This window comes from Zalophus californianus, chromosome 2 (genome assembly GCF_009762305.2).
Source record: "Zalophus californianus isolate mZalCal1 chromosome 2, mZalCal1.pri.v2, whole genome shotgun sequence".
In the NCBI taxonomy this organism is placed as follows: domain Eukaryota; kingdom Metazoa; phylum Chordata; class Mammalia; order Carnivora; family Otariidae; genus Zalophus; species Zalophus californianus.
This window is the reverse complement of record NC_045596.1, coordinates 3,793,001-3,818,690: the sequence shown is the minus strand read 5'-3', so window position 1 is coordinate 3,818,690 and position 25,690 is coordinate 3,793,001. Positions and strand designations below refer to the sequence as shown.

At 56.3% G+C, this 25,690-nt stretch overlaps 1 protein-coding gene across 1 annotated transcript in view; it reads left to right on the top strand.

Moving 5' to 3' along the window:
- The window catches only part of SORCS2 (sortilin related VPS10 domain containing receptor 2), a 462,241-nt gene that overhangs the window by 258,437 nt on the left and 178,114 nt on the right, over positions 1 to 25,690 (top strand). Inside the window, exon 3 of the mRNA XM_027597353.2 lies at positions 21,826 to 21,925. Within this exon, the coding sequence (XP_027453154.2) occupies positions 21,826 to 21,925 (100 nt within the window). The remainder of the gene's footprint in view (positions 1 to 21,825; positions 21,926 to 25,690) is intronic.

The following is a 25,690-nucleotide window of genomic DNA, read 5'->3' as shown; positions in this document are numbered from 1 at the left end:
CCAGTGAATGAACCAGCGTCTAATGGCCAAAAGAAACCCTCGTAATAATTGTCAGGGGGTCAAGTGTCTCTAGGTGTGTTTCTTAAGTGTGTTTCTGAGCACTGATTCAACCAAGTGTGTTTCTGGGCATTTTTGGTTTAATCAAGGACTGTAGCATTTTAGATCCAACATTTACTTAACCCTAGGCTTAGCTTTTTTACTGTATACAAAATGAAAGTGGATAAAATTCTCTTAAACTTTATGTAGAAGGATAGCTGCTCAGGAATTGCAGGATTTTCTAAAAATAGAAAAAGAGACCAAAGAAAGGGAATTTGTTTAGAAACTCTTACAATTTACCGCGGAGTTGCTGCCCTCGGAAATAGTGGGTCAGGGAGGCGGGTGCCCACACTGACGTGGACCCCAGCCAACCTACCCACATGCATGGCGGTAAATGAGAATTAACAGTGAGAAAGGTGGTTTTCTAGATCAGTGTGGAAAAGAGGCCATGGGCCCTTTTGGTACTTTCAGTGGAAAATAGAAGGCTGTGCCCGGTCTTTGGTGAGGGATGAGGCGAGAATGTGGGGTTCGGTCTCTGGGTGGAAACCTTGTGCCAAAGTAACTGTTAGATGTGCCAAGGAAATAAAAGCAACACATCCAAATCTAGTAAGAAAAGTCAAGAGAATATATGCAATCATTTCAGCCAGATCTGAAACCCAGAATTTCTAAGACAACGTGTAGACACATTCGATGTATAAAACATAACTGCGGGTGAGGTGAAAAATGCTGTAAACCCAAATCAAAAGATAGTAGGGATTGACCAGAAATGCTACACATCGGACGAGCGCAGGGTCAAGGTGCAGTGACCGCCTCTGGTGTGTTGCTGGAAAGCTCTTGTACGTTGGGAGCGGCAGGAGGTGAAGAGTGGAGGGGCTGGGGGGTTGGGTGGACGTTCCCGGAATAGCAGCCCCGCACTCGTTAACTGGTGAGAAGGTGCTCAGCCTCGAGGAGGCAGAGTGGGGATGGGGCCACTGTCTCTCAGCCCGCAGTGATGCGTAGATAAGACAGACAGAGAGAGAGAGAGAGAGAGAGGCTGTTCTCTGAACAGGAGTGAGCGGGCCCGGCGGGTGGGGGGGTGGCCCACACGTTCCTGGTGCGGAGAGCCGGCCGGCAACGGCCACCGTGAGAGGGACACTGTCAGTCAGCCTGGAGCAGTGTCCCTGTTGTAGTATCTTTTAAATTCAATTTATTTAAGCTAAAAACAAAACAAAACAGTTCACCCATTTCTCCCACGTCCCCACCCTGGGCGGCCGGCCTCCCTCACTCCCTCTTTCCCTTCTTCCCTTCCTTCCTCCCTCCCTCCCTTCCCGGCTCACATATAGATAAGATAATCCTGTATTTGTACTTCTCTGTTTGACCTATATCACTGAGCATAATGTCCTCAAGGTCCATCCATATTGTCAGGAATAGCAAGATTTCCTTTTTTATGCCTAAGTAGTATTGGGGTGTGTGTGTGTGTGTGTGTGTGTGTGTGTGTGTGTGTGTATTTGTCTATCCATTCATCCATCGATGGACACTTAGGTTGCTTCCATGTCTTGGCTATTGTAGATAAGGCTGCCATGATATCTTTTCAAGTTAATGTTTTTGCTTACTTTGGATAAATACCCAGAAACGGAAGTGCTGGGTCATGTGGTATTTCTATTTTGAATTTTTTGAGGAACCTTCATGTTTTCTCGTGGCCACACTACCTTACTTTACATTCCACTGGTAGTGCACAAGGATTGCGTTTCCTCCACATCCTCGCCAACGCTTGTTATTTCTCGTCTTTCTGACACCAGCCATCCGACAGGGGTGAGGTGGTATCTCATTGTGGATTTGATTTGCATTCCCCTGATGATGAGGGATGGGGAGCAGCTTTTCATGTACCTGTTGGGCATCTGTACGTCTTCTTGGGATCAATATCTGTTCAGATTCATAATTTTGTGTGTGGCTGTCCAATTTTCCCAACACCATTTATTGAGGAGACTGTCCTTTCCCCAGTGTGTATTCTTGGCCCCTTTGTTGCAAATTAACTGACCATATATGCGTGGGTTTATTTCTGGGCTCTCTATTCCGTCCCATTGATGTATATGTCTGTTTTTGTGCTGATACCATATTGTTTTAATTACTGTAGCTTTGTAATATAGTTTGAAATCAGGGAGTGTGATGCCTCCAGCTTTGTTCTTCTTTCTCAAGTTTGCTTCAGCTATTTGGGGTCTTTTGTGGCTGCACACAAATTTTAAGATTGTTTACTATATATTTTTTTAAAATGTCATTGGAATTTTGATAGGCATTGCATTAAACCTGTGGATTGCTTTGAGTGGTATGGACATTTGAACAATATTAATTCTTCCAATCCATCAGCATAATATATCTTTCCATTTATTTGTGTCTTCCTCAACTTCTTTCATTAATGTCTTGTAGTTTTTAATAAGCGGATCTTTACACCACCTTAGTTGAATTTATTCCTAGGCATTTTAATCTTTTGGGCAGAATTGTAAATGGGAATGTTTTCTTAATTTCTCTGATAGTTCATTATTGTGATAGAAATGCAACAAATTTTGGGGTATCAATTTTGTATCTTGCAACTTTACTAAATTCTTTCATTGGTTTTAACAGGTTTTTTTTTTTTTTGATGCAGTCTGTAGGGTTTTCTACATATAATATCATGTCATCTGCAGATAGTGAAAGATTTACTTCTTCTTTCCTAACTTGGATACCTTTTATTTCTTTGTCTTGCCTAATTGCTCTGGCTAGGATTTCCAATACTAAGTTGAATAAAAGTGTCGAGACTGGGCATCCTCGTTTTGTTCCCGATCTTAGAGGAAAAGCTTTCAGCATTTCACCATGGAGGATGCTGTCAGTTGTGGGCTTGTCATATATGGCCTTTGTTATGTTGAGTACGTTCCTTCTATACCCACTTTGTTGAGATACGTTGTAGTAAGTGAGAAAAGCAAGATAGAGGGTGGGAGGTAATGTCATCTTTTTTTTTTTTTTAAAGATTTTACTTATTTATTTGAGAGAGAGAATGAGATAGAGAGAGCATGAGAAGGGGGAGGGTCAGAGGGAGAAGCAGACTCCCTGCTCAGCGGGGAGCCCGATGTGGGACTCGATCCCGGGACTCCAGGATCATGACCTGAGCTGAAGGCAGTCGCTTAACCAACTGAGCCACCATCTTGCTTAATACGAAACAAAGCCAACCAACAGCAAAACGAGCCTGCCGTACAGAGGTGTGCGTTTGTGTGTGCAAGTATGTGAGCTCGGAGAAGGATCTGAACGGGTTCTCCTTAGGATGTTTGGTTGGGTTTTGTTGTCTGGGTGTGGATGGAGGGAAGCCTGGTGGGTGGGGGCAGAGAGGGTGATTGAATTTTATAAAATTTATAGAAAGGGAGTGGGGAGGAGGAGGAGGGGAGAATAAGGGTGGTCACCGGTCTGGTCACCCCTCACCAACTCGCCTACAATAGTCAGTACATCAGGCTGGTGGGATTTCACACCATTTACACTTCTTCTGTTATATATGTAAGTATCACTCAGGTTTCTATAGTGCATGAGTGTGATTTATATAAACAGAAATAAAACAACAAAGCTATTTCATTGCATGAAAAAAATGGCAATGCTGTGCATCTGAGCTCTGAGGAGAACCCCAAAGGATCGCCATATATATATATAAAGGATAGAAAACATTGTAGAAAGAAAACAAAATTGAAAAGGAAGAAAAGGTTAACATCAGTTGGACCAGCAAGAAGTGAATCATCAGGAAGCTGTGTCCTGGGGAAGAGCATCGTGTGCAATAGTGTGTCTTGTACCGTGAGCGGGACAGTGAAGGACCCTGGGACCGTGATGTGGACACAGAACACACACGATGGCACGTTGTGGGTCACTGTGAATTTCACTGGTGACGACCTGTGTCAAAACCCAAGCAGGCAGTCTGTACTGTGTGAAGTACGTAGCACAGACCGGGTTATACAGAGACTGGTGAGGCCGAGGGGCTCGCTGCCACCTCTCGGGCAGAGGGGTGAAGGCAGATAGATGGTCGCTGTCCTGCAGCTCGGGGTCCAGGCCCCCCGGGCAGGAGCCAGAATTGGGGTGGGCCTGCCAGGGGGGAGTCACAGTCTCTGTTGGAGACGGGACCGGAAGCAGAAGGGAGTAGGTTCTACGGGATTCTACCTCCTTGCCTGACAGGGTGTGTCTGGAGAGCCGGGGTTCAGGGACGGCCTCAGGGCTGTGTCCCAGGTCTCAGGGGACGGGGACAGACTCAGGAGGGAGCTGCCCTTGTGGGGAGGGAGACGAGCTGCCCTTCCAAACACTGTCTCTGGCAGCGGCTGTTACTGCTTTGGGGACCGCGAAATTACGTCTCTCTCTAAATGTTCCTTCCTTCCTTTCTTTTTTTAATTGCCATGACTGGAATAATCCCAGTTTATCTTCTCTCTCACCCTTGACAGTGAATTTAATTTAATAGGCTTTAACTGCGCTGCCTCTGATCTTTAAATGCTGTGTTTATTTGCCTTATTAGCATGGATGCGATGTTTGAAGGAAGCGCACAGATGTCTCGCAATGTGGGGTTTCACCCAGCGGCCGGATTGTTGAGCGGCCTTGCCGTGTCCGCAGCCCCAGACCGAAACTGATGTGGACAGAAAGGTCTGCTGTTCGCCTGGGGCCGCAGGAGCCTGCCATAGTGTGGGAATGACAGGGGAGGTTGAGCAGATGGAAGGAGGCCAAGGCTGTCCCTACTGAATGTTCCGGAGCCCTGTCTGGGAGAGTCCTGCTTGAGACCCAAGACAGGAGAGGTGCCTCTGCCCACCCCAGCCGTCCCAGCTCGTGCGTGCGCGCGCGCGCGCGTGTGTGTGTGTGTGTGTGTGTGTGTGTGGCGTCCTCCTGCTGACTTCCCCCAGGAAGGCCTCTGGCCCTGTCAGTCACCATGTTGGCCAGACCAGAAGTTGAAATCTGAAGTGTTCCAGCTTCACGACACAGTCCAATTCCAGACCCCTGGAAGCCAGTGGCCCTGCACAAGGAAGCCAGTGAGGAGCCATGTCCTGTTCTATGAACATCCTGCCCAAGAAAGGCAGGTGGGGTGTCCTGCCTCAGGGCCTTTGCATGTGCTCTTCTCTTTCTCAGACACCCACATGGACTGACTCCTCAGTGCACTCCAGTCTCTGTTCAAATGTCACCTCAGTGGGAGAGCATCCTGTGCCACTCTGAAATAGCAACCCCTTACTCTCTGTCCCTTATTCTGTGATTCATAGCAAGCACTACCTGACAATGGATGTTTGTTCTGCTTACTTATTACCTGACGCCCCTCTGCAGCATCAGCTCCCTGGGATCAGGAGCCCTGGCATCTGGTGACCCCAACCCCCCAGGAAGTGGGGGGAAAGCCAGAACCAGTGTCCTGCTTTCCTCATGGCCCCAGAGAGATGGCCACACATTGTCCCCAGACCTTTCTATAATGGGACATCTCCTCTTGAGATGCTCTCAGGAGAAAGGGAATGGGGAAGGTGGAAAGGGAGAATGAAGGAGAAGATGGCTCACACAGAAAATCAGAGGCATGTGGAGAGAGAGAGACAGGCAGGCCAAGAGACACAAGGACAGAGCTGCCCCGTGCGAGAACTTTCAGAGACAGAGAGACGGAGAAAGAACGCACACAGAGATACCAACACACAGAGAGACAGAGGCAGAATCTGAGGTGCATAAGAGGCCAGAGATCCACGCCCAGAGAGAGACGGAGAGCTGGGCGCCGGGGTCTGCAGACACTGGCTGGGAGCGTCTGCAGGTGCCCCTGGGGGCTGGCCTGCAGCCGGAACAGCCCGTTCCTTCATGTGGCTGAAAAATCAAGCTCTTCTCCTTCGTTCTGTCTAGAATCCTGCCATCAGCTGTCTGCCGCTCCCCCAGATGCTCAGACACAGAGAATTCAGACAAGCTTTGGGCTGGCCCGCTTCCAGTTAAGAATCTGTCCTCAGGGGGAAAAAAAATCATTCCATGGGCAAGGAAAGAGAGGACTGACATCACCCTGGGGCCTGAAGCGTACACACCCATCTTGAGCAGGTCCCTGCAAGGTGGTGTGTTGGTGTTGAAGATATATAGCGTCCTCCTGTGTGGGCAGCACTGTCGGCCTCACGGATTCATTTGCATGCTTCCTGTGAAGAACAGCACAATGACATCCTGGAGTTTTTAAAAATAGAAGTTGAGTCACATTCTGGAATCAACCCAGTAATGGGCCCCGGGATCTAGGAGACACAGGATGGCATCAACAGGCAATGCAGTTACTGGGAGAGCATTTTCAAGGCTCACTCAGTCACTCATCAAACGTCTCTTGTGCTCCTGGTGGCAGAGCCTCCCCAAAGCCTCTCTGTGCCCCCCTCTCAGAGCCCAGCCCAGGGCCAGACATGCAGCAGGTCCCTGGGAATATGTGGGTTATGAGTTGGACGGATGGAAGGAAAGAAGGAAGAATGGATGGATGGACGGACGGACAGGCAGGTGGTGGATGGAAGAATGGTTGGATGGATGGATTGATGGATGGTTGGATAGTCATTAAGGGAAGCAGATGGGAAGTGTCAACCAGAAACAGGCCCAGAATGCCACAAGGCACCACTTGCGGTCTATAGTGAGGACCCACAGGATCGCCCTGCCCCCCAGAGTTCCGCTCCCTCAGACTCCATCGTTACTGGCGTCTTCATACCCACCCCCTAGCTTTCCAAAGGCAGGCCCTCTCCTCCTCTCCCTTCTCCTCCGAGCCCCTCTTAGGCCGGTGGTCTCTGCACTCGTGCACGTTCCCGTGGAGGAGTAGGCCCCCTCCTCTGCTGATGGGCACTCACACAGGTGTGGTGAGTGGGAGCCCCACCGGAAGGGTGGGACCCCACATCTCCAGAAGGACAGAACCCCAGCTGGGTGGGAGCTCTTCTCCAATATCGGAACCTGTCCCGTAGACACTGCCCCTCAGTGACTGTGGGGCCTTGGCTGGGCCATTTCAGGTGCTAACGCCTCAAATTCTTCTTTTCCTTGGTGGCTTCTTGGCCTCCCTGAGGGCTGCCGAGGAAGTGAGAGTGTGTGCGGAGAGTCCGTGGCGCCGTTCCTGGCCCCGGGGGCCTCTCTGAGCACCAGAACCACCACTTTCTCGGTAGGTGGACGGGGGAGGTCGTGGGCTGTAGGATCTGACAGACCTGGGCCCACCTGCCTCTCCGCCTCTTTGCTGTGGGATTCTGAGCAAGTCACTGAACCTCTCTGAGCCTTGGCTTCCTGGTGTCTGCAATGGGGCCCCGTGTTCCCAGAGGGAGAGCACTTGGAGAAGTGGGACCTGCACTATGGTGCAAGTTGCATGACTTCTAAAACTGCTTTTGCTGGGGATGCGCGGGGGTTCCGGTCACCGCCTGCTGGCCAGCGCCTGGCCGGAGCCCCACACCCCAGCTCACTGAGATGGCTCCTTGGGAGGAAGCAGCCCCAGAAGGGGGCCACAGCTTCAGCTTGATTCTAGGAGTGACATACGCACAAAGGGTCACAGTCCCCCTTCATGTGGCCTGGAGGTTCAGGAAGTCCACTTGCCACCCAGCCTGATGCTGGGACAGGTCCTGCCTGTGGGGAGAGAATCCCCAGCCCCCGATACCCCCACATGCTCCCAAGGAGACACGGATGGCAGCCTGGCCCAGCGCTCTGCAGTCCCCCCCCCCCCCCCCCGCCCCCGCCTCTCCCAGCTCCTTGGACCTGTGGTTGGAACAGTCAGTCCCACATGCTTGCTGAATGATGCGCCTTTGCTGAGAAGGGCTTGACTCATAATTTTCATGTGCTTAAAGGCATCTTGTCCCTGTTGAACTCTTAAATGGGAATCTTAACAATTGGGAGAAATATGTTCTGCTAATTTCCACCCGCTTTGGTTCTCTTGCCTGGAGAGCAAGGTGCATGAAGTTATTATTGTGGGGTGCCCGTGGCAGGAGGCGGAGTGCCAGGGTCTGCAAGGGGCATGGGGGGGGGCGGGTGGCTCCCGGGCCACATTTTTACTGCCTTTTGTGCCGTTATGGAAGTTGTTTGGGCATTATTCAGTCATTTCAGCAAACTTTCACCGACTGGCGGCTGGGGCTGGGAACAGGAGACGCAGAGGTGGGGCCAGGCCTTGCAGATTCCACAGTGCTGCAGGGGCTCAGGGACAGCCCAGGTGCCCAGACCGGGCCACCCTGATGCGCCCTTCACCTGTGACCCAGGTTACTGTACCGGGCGTGGGGTAAGGAGGACTCTCAGCAGGTGGGACAGGCACCAGAGGGCGTCCCTTAGGGAGGATGAAACATGAGCCTGGCTCACACCTAACACAGAACTGCAGGAGATCATCAGCAATGGGGTCTTTGGGGCAGGGATGGCTTCCCAGCATGGAGGGTAGCCAGACACCAGCACTCTCCTCCCAGGAGCTGTTGTTCTAGACAAACAGTACCTTCACAAAACACGTGTATAATGTCAGGTAGCAATGTGTGCTATGGATAGAAGTCACGTGGGAAACGGGGCAGAGAGTCACGGGAGAGTGGCCCAGGACACCGTCCTCAGGCAGGGACACCTGAACCGAGCCTGGAACACAGTGGGGAGTCAGTCCCTGTGCATATCTGGGAAGGAGAACAGCACGTGCAAAGGCCCAGGACGGACGCCAGGCAGTGTCTCATAGGCCATGGGGACAGTGCTTAACTCTTCAAGCGGTGACACGGGACAGCACATCCCAAGTACAGCCAACCAGGGCCCCTCACCTGAGCCTTGGTGTCCAGGGTTTTTATCGAGGTTGGTCATGTAGCCCTGTGGCTGGCCTCAGTCTCCAGCCGCTCTAGAAGTAAAGGGGTCCCAGCTGACCTGAGACCCCTACTGTAAATCACATCATCAGCAGGGACTGGCTCACTGGCTGGGGGCCTCAGGTGAGCAAAGGCATGCTTAACAGGTGGGACCTGCCAGGGCCTTAGAGGTGACCTTCCAGGGGCCAATCAAGGGCCTAACCTTTCTTGGAAGGTGCAGAGTTCAGACAAGCCAGACCCACTGAGTTGACCTCTTGCTGCACAGTCGCCAAACACCTTCTGCTTCGAGGAGGAGAAGGAGGAGGAAGGCACTCCCTGATTCTGGGCCAGTCGCTGTGCTGGGAGGTTCATGTCTGCCCTTTCATTTAACAGTTGTGATGACCGTGAGTGGAAGGTGTGTCCCCATTGTACGGAAGGGACACCTGAGGTCGATAAGTCGAGCGACCAGCTCGAGGTCACACAGCCAGTGGTCTTAACCTGTCAGCACACCCCTCCACCTGCGGGTGATGTGGGCCGTGGCTGCAGGCCGAGGCTCCAGCTCTCCTTGGAATAATGCTGTAAGCATGCGGGTGTCTCGTAGGAAATTGGCTGGGAGAAGCTGGGGTGCTTGTTGGGGCTGGCCACCTGCTGGGCCTAGAAGGGGCTCTGGAGGGGGTCAGAGAGCTCTGCAGGGTCCGCTGGACACCCTCGGAGAGCCACGCCCTTGTCAGAGCTGAAGCCTCAGCCCCCAGTGCACTCTCCCCCGGGCTCCTGGTGCGGTGGCCTGGCTGGGGTTGACCAGGTGGCCCTGGAGCTGCTGAAGGATGGGTGTGTGTGTGTCTGTCTGTTCTGCCGGTTCCCCACGGGCTGCAGGCAGAAGCTGTCACCACTGTTGCAGGGGACCTGTGCTCTGTAGCCGTCAGCCTTCACTTATTGCTTGTTTTCAGTCTCCAGAAACATTCACCTGACGTCTTTGTCACTGGCTTGGTCTGAGGGGTTGGGTTCTGTTTCATCTTCTTGACGGTGGGTTGGAGTGAGGAGTGATGGAGACCTCTGCCCTCCAGCGTCTGCCTAGGACATCCCGGAGTATCCTGGACACAGAAGCTCTGCTTGGGGCCAGGAGACCTCGGTCAAAGTCACGCCCTGGGCCAGTCAGCTGCTGTGTGACTTTGAGCCAGTGACCGCCCTTCTCTGGGCCTGTGTCCTTTCCATGGGAGGGTCGTGGGGGAGCCTGGAGGTCTCGGGCCCACGTGGCTCTCACAGTGGGGTCGGGTGCTAAGGGCTCGCGTAGGGCCTGTGGCGGGCTCTGGGGGAGGACCGACTTATGGGTTCATCAGTGCGCTCCTTCGAAAGCATTCACTGGCCCCTGCTTCATGCCGGGCCTCGGGCGAGGGGCTGGCCAGAGAGCTGGTCAGACGCAGGCCTGGCCTGGAGGGGCTCTCAGGGGGATCAGGGGAACAGAAGTCCCTCCGGGGGGATCAGGTGTCACAGGCAGCTGTGGGCAGGTAGCAGAACAGCAAGGAGACTGCGTGGTGGGGGGGCGGTCACCCAGCAGGCCGTGTGCCTCCTGTCTTCACCCTTCGAGGCTCTGCCCTGAGGGGGCCAGGCTGTCCTCTCAGCCCTACCTCCCTCCTGTGCAGATGGGGAGCTGACAGCACCCCTCCCTGCGTGCCTTCCTTGGCCTGCCTGCCAGCCCGCTGTTGTCAGGGACTCCGCATTGATCCCGAAGGTGTTGGGGACCCACTGGAGGTGGTTCCGAGGGAGCTTTGCATCATTTGGGAGAAGCGGAAACTAGCTTAGATTCAAGGAGCAGAGAACGGGGGCCTCAGGCAGGCACCGTCTGCAGACTCTGTTAGCTGGACAAGGCAGGCGATCCAGTGCCCACCCCCGTCCTCGGTGGAGGCCCCGTTCCTATGTACAGGTGATGGTTTCAGGGCCCCGCAGGGTGTGTGAGCGTGGAAGAGGCTGCTTCCCTGGGAAGGAACGGGCATGCTCCTGCCCTGCCCTCTGCCTCACCGTGAAGGGAAAAGGTTGGAGACGGCTCTCCTCTTACACCGTCCCGCCTGGGAAGTGGCTCCTGGCAAGGTGTGGGCGCTGCATGTGCTGGGGCAGAGCTCACAGGCGGGGGCCAGGCTGCCTCGGCCACCCTCAGCTCCTGCGCTCCTGGCCTCAGTCTCCTGCTCCAGAAAATGGGACAGTGCTACTCGTCTTCACGTGTTGGGAGGATTAAGTGAGCTAGTACGTGCCAAGCACTTGGTTAGCATGGAGCTTGACATATGGGGGATACCAATGATGTGTTCTTGTCACCAGCACCATTCTTGTGCCCTGTTATCACAGATAAGTTCAATCTCAGAGATATGGACTGACTCGTCCAAGATCCAAAATTGGGAAAGGATGGAGGTGTCTGCAAGCCCAGATCTCTCAACTTCAGCCCAGAGACCGTGTCTTTAGGGACACCGTTTGGAAATAGAAATCTGTAGGCCGTTGGCTTAACTATTCCCTTTTGTATGGCATCAACCCTTTGTTTCTATTCCAGGAACTTTTTGCCATAAAAAAGATTTTTTTTTTCAATCAGATATCCCCAGTTTCATGACTTAAAAAGTTCTTTGACGTTTACCAAGATGGAGAGGTGTTTGTGTTGCATCTTATTTCTTACTTAGTTTCTGCACTTCGGATTAAAATATTCCTCGTAACTTTTAAAAATAGAATTCCCTTCCAGATTGCCCAGATCTCATCTGCTAATGCCTCTTTACATTTATTCTTCTTTAAGATGCTTAATCTATCATTCAGGCTGCCTTTGGCTGAAACTGAGTGTAGCCAACAGTCATTCAAAAAATCACTTTAGAGTGTCAGATTCTATAATTTGACACATTGGCATAGAAAAGGTGTTATCAGTTTGTGCCAAGACCCCCTAAGAATAAATGAGGCCCCTAGTTTTTAAGATACCAAGTTGTAATATTTTTCTCAGATCTAAAAAACACACCACATGGAAGCTTCGAGCTTCACAGAGGAGCCCCCCTCCCGGGGCATCACCCTTGGGAATAATCCAGGATGTGTTCAAGTGATGAAGATGTTGCTGATGACGGGCAGAGGGGCTCAGAATAGCAATCCATGGAAAAAAGTGATTTTCCAAAGCGCTCGGCACGTAGGAGGCCCTCGGTGTTTGTGGAAATGCCTGGCATAGTTCAGCCTGAGGAATGGCCCATCAGTAATGCCACGTAGCCTGGATGGACTGTCACGTGGCCTGCATGGACTGTCACGCAGCCAACAGGAAATGCCGACCATCCTAAACTCAGAACGGAATTTTGTGTACGTGCTGTCATTGCAGTTCGATCAGCGTGATCACCTTTGGACAAGGGCGGGACAGGCATAGAGGATAAAGGGGCCCCGTCGATGGTTGAAGCAGAAACTTCTTTTCTTGTTTCTGTTGTAACCACTTCCTGTTACTTTTGTCCTATTATCTTTAAATGATTCCAAGAGGAGAGGAGGATGTGTTGGCATATTGAGAAAGGAAATTTCATTGTCAGTGGATTGGTAAACTTCTGGAATTTTCCTAATGATGGATTCCAGGTCCCAAGGGGAGCCTAGGCAGGCGCATCTCCCAGAGCCAAGCCCGGACCCTCTGACTTGGCAGCTCACACTCCCCCCACCCCCCCCGCTTGCCTCACGTGGCCCTTCTCTCCATGGCCCCGCCGATCCTCTTCCGTGATGAGGCGGTGACTGGATTGGACAGCTTTTCAGAGCCGCGTTAATCTGGTCTGCAGCAAGTCTTTCTGTGTTATTATTTGTCTTATTCTATTTGGATGTTTTCTATTTGAAATGACATTTCTGGGCTTCAGAGGGGCTTGGCATGCTCCCAAGTCGGTTGGTTCCCTGGGAGAATGCATGCATCTGCATGCTTCACCCTGGGTCCTGGCAGAAGGAGGTTGGCTGTGGGCAGGGCCTGGTCCTGGCCAGTGGCTGCCCCACCCCGTTCCTAGGAGGTGCTCCTTTGTCATTCCCGACAAAACCCGGAGTGCCCCACCCTGCCTCCCCAAGCCCCTCCACACTCCCACCACGTCGGGATCATCAGAGAGTCGCCTCTGCCTGGGCATAAACCCAGCCCTTCCAGCGTCCCATCAGATACGACTTCCTCAGTTAACCCAGAGGACACAGCGATGTCCTCTCTGGTCCCTGGCTTGCTTCCCAGGAAATCCCAACCAGCGGTGGCCTGTCACCTGCAGCCCCTGGGGCGAGCCACACCTCCCCTCCCTGCACCTGCCACTGCTCCCGGCCTGTGGCCTGGGCTGGGGGTGGCTTGGTCACCTGCCTCGGCCCCTGGAAGCGTGCCCAGCTGAGGGCTTGCAGAACGGCTGTAAAAGCAGGAACATCTGCGGGAGGTTGACAGGGTCTCATGTGCCAAGGTGAGCAGCAGGCCACCTTGCCAGGTGACCGTGGGGCCTTTCTAGGGACACAGGCCTCATTCAGCCCCAAGGGTTAGAAACCAGCTCTAAAGACTCCCCGCTCCTCAGTTGGAAAGAGAGCTATTGCAAAGGTCCTACCTTGTGCCATGTTCCAACCTCCAGAAATAAAACCAGCCCCGAGCCATGGTGTCCTGTGTCCCCTTCCTTTCCAGAGAGCCAGAAGCCGGTCGAAGGTGCATGCATAATTGAGATCTGGGGTCACCTAAGCCCAGCTTCGTCCTTGATGAGTCCCAACAAATGACCACCCGTTTGACTCTGTTTCTTTGTTTGTACCAGGAGTCACTGGCCGGAAGGAGATTAGATGGGGCGGGGGGAGAACCACAGAGTGTCTTCACCCGGGGGCATGCACAGCCCCGCCGGGATGAACACTGTAGCGTGTTACTTGTGTCTCCTCTGGACCCCGCTGTCTAAGGCTGTGGGCCTCGGCCACTCTCGCTTCTGCCTGGAACTTGGGCCTTGATTCCCTCCCTGCCGCTGTGTGGGGCACCCAGCTCCCCTGACCAGCGCTCAGGGCCGACAGCCCGGGGGCTCTTCCTGAAATGCCTGATCCCCTTTGTCTGGGGCCCTCTCCCTCCTCCTCCTTCCATCTCCCCCAGATTCTCTGCGAGGCCCCCCAGGCCCCCTTTTTCAGGCTTCCGTGAGAGCACATAGACCGACCTTCTCAGAGCTCTGTGCAGGCTTCTAGCACCTTCTCTGGCTCCACCGGAGCGGCCAGCACCCCAGGCTCTGAGAACTCATAGAAGCTACTCTAGGCTCCAGAAGCTCATGTTTGGGCTGCATTTCTGTGGTCTTTTGACTCATGCTTCAGCCCTCCACACTGGATTTTGGGCCCCCAAAGGCAGCACCATGTGCTTTTCCACAAAGATGTGGCAAGGGCATTGGTCCCTCAGAGTGGACATGGGCACAGCCCAGAACAGGGTCCTGGAGGCCCCCAGCCCTGGGGGGGGGGGGTTAATCCCTTTGCTGCTGGTCTGTGAGGAGCTCTTGGGAGGGTTAGCATGCGGGAGGAGGGGCCCGGGCAGCAGGGGGCACTCCTGGGGTCGGGGACACTGCCTGGTGACTACCTGGTGTGGGATCATTCCAAGATCTGAGCAGCTAGTATAGACTGGCTGCTAGAGGCTAGCCAGTAGCTGGCACTACCCGCTGCCGAAGCCCCCTGCCCATCTAGGGCTCATGCCACGCCTAGCACAGAGCCTGTGTGTAACTGATGCTCAGGAAACGTTTGTTGAAAAGACCTCTCCAACTGAGGGCATTCACTTATTTTTTTGGTAAAGATTTTATTTATTTATTTGAGAGCGAGCAAGAGAGAGCATGAGCAGAGGGGAGGGGCAGAGGGAGAGGGAGAGGGAGAAGCAGACTCCCCGCTGAGCAGGGAGCCTGATGCGGGGCTCGAACCCAGGACCCTGGGATCATGACCTGAGCCGAAGGCAGACACTTAACTGACTGAGCCACCCGGGTGCCCCTGAGTGCATTCACTTATGTCAGGAATTTTTAAGGATAACACAGGGCTTCATTGGAAAGGATGTGATCCTCATTATTGAGTAATGAACGCAGGTGGCCAGAAGCCAGCCTGAGCCGAGGGGTCATGTGAGCTGCCTTGCAGGGTAATCTGCTCCCAGGCCATGCACCAAGTCCCATCCCTAAGGTGTTGGGAGAGCTGCCTGGCCCAGCTCTGTTCTAGAGAGTTCCACTAGCGGGTGGACCGGCATCGCCGGGGCGGGGCGGCTGGGAGCCCACGTGGAAGGGCTGGCTGGGAGACGGGCCTTGTGGGACAGACTGGGAGAGGTGGGCTCTGGCACCGTGTGGCCGTGGGACACCAGCCCTCCTGGCCTGCTGGGAGCACAGCCGGGCGGGTGTAAAGCAGGCTTGTGTTGAAAGAGGCATGAGAACCAGAGATCACAGTGGCTCGGCCCCCTGACTGGGACAGACTGCGGTCTGAGTCCAACCACTGACCGTTAGCGAGCGCCACCCACCAGGCTCCTCCAGAAGACGGAGTAGGAAAGTCCAGCCACCTGGTGCCACGTGAACCCCTCGGGGGACATCACTGCTCCGCTCAGGGGACAGCCTGCGTTTTCTGTAGTTGCTGTGATTAAGTATGAAGAAGTCACTTCCTCCTCCTGAGCCTCGGTCTCCTCATCTGTAAAATGGGAAGGCACGCTCCTGTTTGAACGTGGCCTTCCTGTGTCAGCGGGTCCATGTGTCCGTCCTGAGCATGGCGTCCAGCGCAGGGTGAGCCTGTGGTTTCACTAACCGCCCCCTCACCCGGGGCCTTTCACGTCGGAGGGGCCCACTCTCCAGATCCCGCCCAGAGGCTGCAGCAGACTGGGGTGACTCCCTGCCCCACAAGGCTTTGCGCCCCCTGAGGACGGGGCTGCTTTTTTCCCCCTCAGTTCACCCACCTAGCTAGTCCCTGACTCCCCACTTCACACTCAGAATCTCGAGCCACATTCTGGAATTTTCTTGAATGACTTGACCAGCCCAAGAAGTGCCCCACGCTGCCCCAATTCTCTTCTGCTCATCCTGAGTCCATGTATTAACAGACCCGGGCAGCGGATCAAAGCCTTTTGTCTCTGGGTCCCCTGAGGGGTCAGCGCCTGAGAACCAGAACGGCCCCGCTGTGAAGGCGGCTCAGCGTCTGTTCCCTCTCACCATACCGCACATCACAGCCGCTGTGTGCGGCTGGAATCCCACCAAAGCTCAGACCTGCATCAGCTGCACAAGCGTGCCTCTCATGTGTCACCTTGTCTGGTGGGAGAGCCCACACGGTGGGTGCCTGGATCCCCGTACAACTCTGGACAAGTCCCTTTCCTAGCCGGGCCTCAGTTTCCCCATGGGCCAAGGGCAGATGGTAATTCGGACCCTCTGGACCGGCTACAGGGGTCTCTCAGGATGCTCTGCGAACTGTAAGCATCCTCAGCCTCTGGGTAGCCGCGCCCCAGCAGACTCTCAGCCCAGGTGGGGCGGTGGTCTGGTGAGGCCAAAGGAAACACCCAGAGACAGCGATCGAGATATAGGTTTACTGGGGGGGGGACAGACCTATAGGGAGTCCAGGAGCGGCCGACTGGACTGGGCATCCGCTGCTGGGATCAACGTGCAGCAAGTTTTCATATCAGAGCTGCTCAGCCTAGCAAGCATCAGCAGCCTCTCCCTCCTTGCACGGAGATCGGGGCCTGCCACCTGCACACTCTCCACTATAAGGGCGATGCTCTGGGTTGGCACCCCCAGAGCCCCCGGCCTTGAACACTGAACAACACATTTCATGACACATCCTGATTGGTGGGACTCTGCGGGGAGGGCAGGATCTCTACGTTCTCAAGACAGTGACTAACAGGGGCCCTTGGGGTGTGCTTGCCCAAACCAGCTGACCAGCCTCATACTCACTGGACACACAGGTGTGTCCAGACACACCTGCACCTTCCGCCAGAGAGGGGCCCACGTGGAGTTGCTGTGACAGCTTCCCCTGGGGGCGTGCAGAGAGGCGGGGACCGCACCTGCCATGACCTGGAGCCTGCCCCGTGCTCTTTCCTCATGCTCTCTAATCTCACGCAGGTGTGTGACACTGGTGTCATCAGCCCCTTTTACAGATAAAGAAAGTGCATCTCACGGAGTCTGGGCCTCCCCCGGGGCTGTGCACCTGTGGGAGCGCCAGCCACGCAGGTGGGTGCCCCCTGTTCACACCTGCGGTGGTTTTCCGAGCTAGCCCGGTGGAGGAGATGGGTGGGAGATAGGGGCTCATCTGCACGACGGGGAGGGGCAGGAGCAGAACATATGGCCCTGCCAATGAAATAATTATAGAGCATGAAAATGGCTCAATTAAATCATTTTTTAAAAAGTGAATATGTACAAACACTCAGCAATTAAGCAGCCGATTTGCAAAGAGTGACTTTCCAACTGAGCTTGCCTTTCCTGTTTCTGTGTGCCCAGTTTTAGAGTCGGGTTTTTTATTTTTAATTTGAATAAATGCAGATTGGCATAATCACTCCCTGCACTCCCAGAGGCACTTAAGGAGAACTTGGAGGTGGTGGGGGGTGCAGAGCGCTGTGGGGAAGGTCACCCCGGGGGAGGGCACAGCAGGGAGGGGCTCAGGGGTCACTGGGGCAGCTCAGGAGGGGCGTGTGGGGGTAGGGCCACGGGGGCCGCCGCTGCCAGGGCTCAGACATGAGCACATCCCATCCCCACATTTTTGATGGGAAACTCATTGCCCAGAGAGGGAAACCTGCTTACCTGAGGTCACAGAGCCTGCAGGTCTGACACCAGCACACCTCCATAGAAATCCAGTAAGCATTTGTTGAGTGCTCCCTGTGTGCCCACCCAGCCTGTGGATTCCTGCATGATCCTGGTGACCGCCGTCCTCACTGAGTGATCTGTATAGACTTCAGGAGGAGGCAGTGTTAGGTTCCGGGTTGGTCGGAAGGTCTGGGTTCGGACCTGCCCCCACTGACCAGCTGGTCACTGAGGCCAGTCAGCCTCTCTTTCCCGGACTTATTCACGGTGATAAATTCCATTCTCGTCCCCCGCCTACACTGGGGGTCCACCGAGAGACAGGCAGTCAGAGAGGTGGGGATCTGGCGGGGGCCAGGCCAGCCCGTCACGAGGCGAGCCGGTCAGGCCGTTTACTGCTGGCTTTGGCGGTCGGCATTCTTACCCGCCGAGTGTTGGGAGCCCGTCTGGCTGGGTCCTGGCACCTGGCAGGCGGCTGGGAGCCAGCAGACGCTCAGCCAGCGTTGGGGGAGCAATCGGAGGGACACGGGTGGGGACGGGACCCCGTTACTAGGGTCGCACGCAGCATCTCAGTCTCTCCTGTGTTCTGGTTCCCTGCTCGTTCCCTTCCACTTTCTGAAGACACTTCGCCCCGAAGCTGGTGCACCTGAATTCCACTCATGCCCCAAACTCTTCCTGGGGGCACAGCGAGGGGAGGGGCAGACTCCAGAGGAAGGGGATGTGACAATGGATGGGAGGTGGGGGGGGATGCCCTCTGAAGGTGGAGGAGGGGCCCCCAGCCAAGGAGAGTGGGCGCCTCTAGAAGCCGGGAAGGTGAGGAAAGGAGCTGTTCTGGACTTTTGACCTCCCAAACTGTAAGGTAGTAGATCTGTCCTGTTCTACGCCACTAAGTTTGGGGTTATGTGTTACACCAGCTGCAGGAAACTGCTCACTGGTCCTTGATGAAGCCCGCCCAGCCTCTACCAGCCTCCCCCTCCCTCCCCCTCCACTCCGGAGCCCACAGAGGCCCCTCGTGGATGGCTGCGAGATGGAGAGGGATGGCGAAGGGGGCGTGTTGGCACCAAATGTGAATGATTCTGCAGGAAGAGTTGGCAGGGTGGGGTGGGTGGTTAGATGGGTGTTGGGGGCAGCTGGGGGCAGGGCAGTCGAGGGTGGCCCCTGGCCAGGTCGGTTTCACGTCCCCTGAGAGTCTCCCAAGATTCTCTGGACACGTCCATGAGCATCACCGCTTACCTGGAAATGCGGGTCTGTTCTCTCTGTCTCACCAGCCAGCCTGTCGTCCCCATAGGGCAGGACGTTGTCTGTCCTGCTTACGGCAGGAGGAAGTGACCGGTACACAGTAGGTATTCTGTAAACACACGTGCCATGAACGAACTTGACCCAGGGATGACATTTGAATTCCCACTTGGAGTGTGGAGCTGGAAGCTTTAAGGAGCTAAACAAATCTTGGACAGAGGAGTGAGTGAGTGAGTGAGTGAGTGAGTGAGTGAGTGAACTGAGGGCCTCAGCCTCCAGCAAGAGGCCTGGAGTTTGGGGCTCATGACTAACTGGGGAACCAGATTTGCATTGTCCTGCAGCATGAGGAGTTCCTGGTGCCTCAGTAGCTGGAAGCAGTGGTGGACTGGTTCAAACAGATCCCTCCTTCCCTGTCCCAAGAGCAGGAAGGAGAGCTAGCCTGTCCTCAGGGCCTTTGCACCTGCTGTTCCCTCTACCTGGAAGGCTGTGTTAGTTTCCTAGGGCCACCGTAACAGAGGACCACACACTGGCTAGCTTGAAACAACAGAAATTTATTGTTCACAGTCTGGAGGCTGGAAGTCAGGGTGAAGGTGTTGGCAGGGTTGGTTGCTTCCAGAGGCTCTTGGGGAGAGTCTGTTCTGGGCCTGTCTCCCAGCCTCTGGCTGTGGCCGGCAGCCCTTGGCATCCCTTCTCTGCACTCTCCATGTGTGTTTGTGTGTCTGTGTGTCTCTGGGTCCGAATTCCCCTCCTCTTATGACACCAGTCATTGGATCAGGGCCCGCCCTACTTCAGTATGTCCTCCTAACTTAATTACATCTGCAAAGCCCCTGTTTGCAAATAAGGTCACATTCCCAGATTCTGGACGGACACAAATTTGGGGGGGACGTTACTTAGCCAGGTACAAATCACTTCCCCCCAGCCAGGCACATACTCTTTTCCTTCCTGTCTCTGCCCAAACATCACCGCGTCCGAGCGGCCTTCCCTGCCTCTCTGAGACAGCAGTCTCACTGTCCCCTCCAGCCCAGCCCTGATCACACCTCATGCTGTTATACTTTTCTTGTTCATCACCCTCGCCCCCTCGCCCCCCTAGACCCGCTCCACCTGCAGGCCCACACTAGCAGGTGCCCAGCAGTGAGCAGGTGTGAGCAGGCTCCTGTGACTGGGAGGGGGAAGGGTGGTGGGGGGGGTGGGGGAGGCTGGATCCTTGAGAAGCACCTGGGCTGAGGCAGGTGGGTGTCAGGGATGGAGGGAAGGGTGGGTGGCAAGGTATCTGGGAGGCAGAACCCATGGGCAGGTCTTACACTCAGCTTGCTGGTGGTGGACAGCAGAGGAGCCAAGAGGCTCAGCGGACCCTTCCATGTATCAAGCTCAGAAACACAGCATTGGTTTCCGTGGAGACTCGAATTCCCTGGGTCTCTGGATCACTCCTCTGCTAATGGGCCTCTGGCTCCCTCCTTCCCAAAGCAAATCAGTTCTCTGAGGTTTGGAGACTAAGTGCGTCCGCTTTCTTGGTTCGCTGGAGCAGAGTCTCTCTGGGGAGGCCAAGGGCAGTCAAGGACCCACCTCGGGGAGGGGGCTGGCCCCCACCAGAACTCCCTGGGAGTCAGGGGGCAGGTATTGCTCTCCGTCCTGGTCTGTGAAGGGTCTTGTGGCCCTGAGGCTGGTAAGGGACCTGGCTTCCAGGGACAGGTGGCCACTGGGCGCCAAGACAACGAACATAGCCCATCTTCCCGGAGCTCCGGTTTCTCTTGAAGATTTGGGGAGGAAGTCTGTGTGCAGAAAGCACGAAAGATGTACTGGGGAAGGCAATGGACACGTGCTGGTGGGGCAGGCATTTATGCTGCGCGGGCCCAGGTTGGCCCCCAGGCCCTGACAACACGGGGCAAGCCCGAGAAACCCTGCCTTGTCCAGGCCCCGGAGGCGGAAGGTGCTGCTGGGGCCCCGGGACAGGCTTCCGACTCCCGCCTGCAGCCCTGGGGCTCGGCTCTGGCAGGCGGCTCTCAGCTGTGAGGACACACAAGGTGATCACAGGGAGGCCCAGGCCCAAGGGCTTCCCACTGGGTCCCTGTCCCCTTGGTGGGTTGACTCTCCTGACCTCTCCTGATGGGGAAGCTCAGGGACGGCCCTGAAGCCCGACATCCTGGATGTTCCGCTTTAGGGTCAGACGGGCCTGGCCGCCCTGGGGCTCACGGCCAGCCTTGCTCTGTAATCACAGCACATGTTAATGGGGTGATAATAAGGAACATTGATTTCAATGTTTTAAGGAGGTTTTAAGCTTCCACGTGGAATTAATTCCATGTCCCGCTGTATCGGTTGCTTCCAAACTACAGATGTGAAATCGCTCTGATGACCCCTCCCCGTCTCGCCACGGTGGGCAGGGGGTTTAGAGCCAGAGATTCCGTCCTGCACCCCTCATGCTATGGCCAGGAGAGTGGGCCCCCAGGCGAGGAGGGGCCAGCCCCCGGCGTGGAGCCAGCGGTGGAGGGCCCGGCAGACACGAGGCTGGGGGCCTGGTTTCCGGCGGCACCCGAAGCTCCGTCCTGCCTGCCGTCCCCTGCTGTCCCCCAGCCCTGTGTGGCCACGGGGGAGAGGGTGCGGCTCCCCGGAGCTGCTCAGGGTCCGGAGAGGGAAACGGAGAAGCAGACAGGCCGCCGTGAGGCCTCAGCACGGTGAGGGCCGTCCTCCAGAGCGAACAGGGTGCCGGCGTGAGTGGCTCGGGCCAGCTCGCACCTCCCGAGTCAGGCACTGGTTAGCTGAGCGATCCCAGGCCGGAAGCTACCTGCTCTGAGCCATCCGCCTCGTGTCTGGGGCCTCGGCAAGGGAGACGCAGTGATCTCGTCTTTAAGGGCTCTCGAGGAGTCGAGAAGATGGAAGGACACAGAAGTGCCCGGCACTCGAGGGGCCCTTCGCAAACAGGCACACGTGGGGAGACTGGCTGGCGTTCACTGACTCCACACCCCGCGCCAGACCCGAGCGAGCGCTTGGAGACCCAGGGAGCCCCGTCTCCGGCTCCCTGTTGCCTGGGGCATGCTGCTCCCGGGGGAGGTGGTCTTGGCTGCCGTGCCCACGCCGGTGTGCGGCCCGTGCTGGCTGTCATGTGGGCTGGACCCATCTGCACCTGGAGGGACCCCTTGCTGACACCTGTCATGTCCCCCCAGGTCCTCGGACTTCGGGACGTCCTACACCAAGCTCACGCTCCAGCCCGGTGTCACCACGGTCATCGACAACTTCTACATTTGCCCGACGAACAAGAGAAAGGTAAGGGGCACGTCAGGGCGGCTGCCCACTCGGCACTGCTGGGCTCCGGCAGCGGGCCTCTGACCACGGTGTGTCCCGCGACACCCTTTCCGGTTCCTCCGAGGCCCGTGCTGGCGACCGTGTTTCAGTGGCCAGCCGGGCCGTCGCTGGACGGCTGTGTGTACTTGTGCGGGTGCCTCTGCCTTCTCCCGGTGGGCACTGGGGGCCGAGGAAGAATCCCCGTTGGGTTCGGGGTCCTTGGAAGGCAGCGTGAGCAGCCGCACTCTTGGGCAGGTGTTTTTATTTGGTTTTGATCTGGATTCGATTTTTCATCTGGAGCTGTACTTTCTGTGTTCCTGGTCTGGGCGTGTCCCGAGCACCGTTTGCCTGGCTGTGGAATCGGGACCGTCGCTCTTCCCAGGCAGCCACCACCCGCCAGGTTCTGTGCGAACACCCATTTGCAAACCCATGCTTGCTTCCCGGCCACCGGGGACCCCAGCACAAGAGCAGAGAGGCCTTGTGTGCCTGGCTGCGTCCGGAGGAGCCGCTCAGTGTCATGGGAAGGGACTTACTTGGGCGGATCAGGTGCCTTGCGGGAAAGGGGTGGTGACCCCGTCTGGCACAGAGAAGCGTGACATCGGGGATCAGAACCCACAGCCTGGCGCTCGTTCGGCGTGAGCCTGGCCCACGGGCACTGACAGTTGCTCTGGGGACTTTAAACCAAAGGTAAGGGCGACACAGCCCGGGACGTTCTCTGTCTGTCACGGGCCAGGAGGGTCCTCAGGTGCCCGGGAAGGTGCCAGGGCCGGCCCCGCAGGCTGTGCCCACCTTTGGAAGTGAGAAGAGCAGAAGCAATGAGGGAAGGCGTGGAACGGGGTTTCGGAGGCTGTGAAGTCAGTGCGGCCTTTACATGGAGGCCGAGTGGGTCGGTGGTGACAACAGCCAGGGATGTGGCTCCTCTGAGCCTCAGTTTCCTGGCCTGTAGAAGGGGTGGATAGGAAGGTTAGTGAGATGATGCATGCGGTGGGGGAGGGGGCAGTGAAGGGGCTTCTAGGTCGGCTGGGGCCGTTGGGACAGGCCCCAGGTGACATCTGTGTGGGCCACCGGGAGATGCGTGGAGCCCTGGGGGAGTGGGGCGCCCGGTCGAGCCTCCTTGGCAGACGGTGCAGGGACGGGGATGCAGGCGGGGAGACGGCAGCATCACTAACGCAGACGGGACCACCTGGCCCGTGAGAGGTTACTTGAGGGCTGACCTATCGACAGGGTAGAAGGCTGGGTCTGGTGGGGGACTGTGCTCGGGGCTCAGCCAACACTGAAAGAATGGAATGAGTGAATGTATGAGTATGGCAGTCAGCAGTGGTGACCCCCAGAGCTCCCCTGCACCTGCAAGAGCACCCCCAACCCCCTGCTCGGGGCCTGTGTGCGAGGAGCCCGGGGCTCCTTCCTGGGGTTGCTGTGGTCACCCTGCGTTTCCGGGGGGCCTGGGGGATAGTGCCTGGGCTGGGGTGTCCTTGAACTCAGTCCAGCTGTGCCGTGTCCCCCAGTAAGGGGGGGACACCTCCCTGAGGGGTCCCCTTACCTCTCTGAGCCCAGGTGTCTCATCTGTGAATGGGGCAGTGATCGAGGAGCTGACTGGTCATAATTGTCACTGTGGGGGGCGGGGGCTGCACAGTACATCCCCACAGGTGTCCTCTTCCCGGTTCTGGAACCTGGGATTGTCACCTTACATGGCGAAAGAGACTTGACAGCTGCGGTTAAGGATGTTGAGAGGTCGTCCTGGATTCTCCAGGTGAGCCCATGTCATCACAGGGCCCGCACCAGAGGGAGGCAGGAGGTCAGAGTCAGGTGTGGGGGCAGAGGCTGGGGACAGAGGAGGGACACCTCTAGAAGCTGGAAAAGACCGGGAAGCCATTCCCCCCGGAGCCTCCAGACAGGAACGCAACCTGCTGACCCCTTGGTTTTATCCTTCTGGCCTCCAGACCGTGAGGGAATACATTTCTGTTGTTTTAACCCACTCGGTTGTTATGGCAGCCGCGGGAACTCCCACCGCGTCCATTTGGGGGGTAGACTGCAGGGAGGCCAGCTCCCCTTCTCCCCCTTCCCAGCACATTGCCCTGCCCACCCACATCCCCTCCGGATGGAATCAGTCTCCCCGGCCCCCTCCCCGTGGCCCCCAGGGGAAGCCCACGGGCCCTCCTCCTTCTGGAGCATGGACCTTGCTTCCTGCTGGACCCCAGACGGGGAAGCCAAGTCACGGATTCGGGCAGGGCTCAGGCTTACAGATGGCTCCAGCCTCTGTCCTGTCTCTGATCTGTCACACAGCAGCCCCTCACCCCACACACCTCAGGACCAAGCTGACCCTCCCTCTGGTGCGGTTGAAGGTGCCAATAGGCCCACTGAGGCACGCACTAGCCCACGGATGGCTGCCTGTCTTGGAGGCAGGCAGGGACAGCAGGGAGGGCAGCTGCCTGCCTCTGGGTCACAGGAGCTGGGCAGCGTGGGGGTGCCAAGCAGAGCAGACTGGGAGTGCTGGTAACGAGAAGGAAGTCCCGGTACGTGTGAGCTGGGCAGGGAGGCCGCCTGGGGGCTGACGTCTCTCCTTCTCGTGCTGGAGTGTCGGGCCTGCATCTGGGTCCAGCTCCACAGCCTACCAGCTCCATTCTGAACCTCTGGCTCCCCGTTTCTCCTCGTGGAATGGGGGTAAGAGTAGTAGTGTCTACACTCTTGTGTTGGTGGGGTGAAATGAGGTGCTTCTTGTCAAGTGCTCAGAACAGGGCCTGGCCCAAGCAGACCTCCCCCACCAGATGTTCCTAGGACCGTTGTCCTTAGAGAGAAATGCTGGAGGCCCTCTCCTTACCACCCCCCTGAGACTGTGAGGGTAGGAACTGGTTCTGGGGTGATTCATCCTCACACGGGGTGGCAGCTATCAGCCGTGTCTGTCAGGGAACAAGACCTGGCCCGGGGAATGAGGGCCCCGTCAGGTGTCTGTGACAGGTGTCCGGAAGGGGCGGGGCACTGCCTTCTCCCCACACCTCTCTGTGTCGAGAGAAGAAGTTACTCATTCGTCTGGGGAACAAGGTGGCCTGAGCCTCAGAGTCTAGAGAATGAAGTGCCAGTTTCTCTGTCTGTAGAGGCGGGACTTGTACCTAGTGGGGCTGGGGACAGATCCCACTGTCTGGAAGGGCATGGCCCACTGGAGGCTCTGGGTGACTGCGCGGCTGGGAGGCGGCCAGCAGACGCCCGAGCTCTGGGCAGCGGGCTGCACCGCTCACCAGCAGGACAACCATGGGCACTTATGTCCGCCTTATGTCCCTGCCTGCGTTTCCAAGCAGTCACGTAGGGTCTAACAGCTGAGTGAGGATTGCATGGGAACTATTTAGATGGGGGCCAGGAATGCGGTGGCACTGGGCCCCCAGAGCTGCCCCTGCAGGAGAGGGGCTCCATGTGATGTGGATTTGAATGCACTGAGAGCAGAAAAGTCCCAGGTGGGGAACAGGGAAGCCGCGGTGGCTGGGGAAGGTAGAGGGAAGAATCGGGGAGCCACTGGCTGGTCTCGGAACTTCTGAAGGAGCATCATAGGAAGCAGGGGCAGCCTGGGCAGATGGATCACTTGGTGGAGAGCGGATTGTATTCACCTCCAGGTCCTCAACCGGGCACAGCCCTGAGAGCTCAGCCAGGTTTCGGGAAATACGGACGTCGTGGGCTGGGTTGGGGTTGGGGTGCTGCCCTTCAGGGGAAGAGATTTCTAACTTCCCGTGAAGCAAAATTTTCCTTCCCTCACTGCAC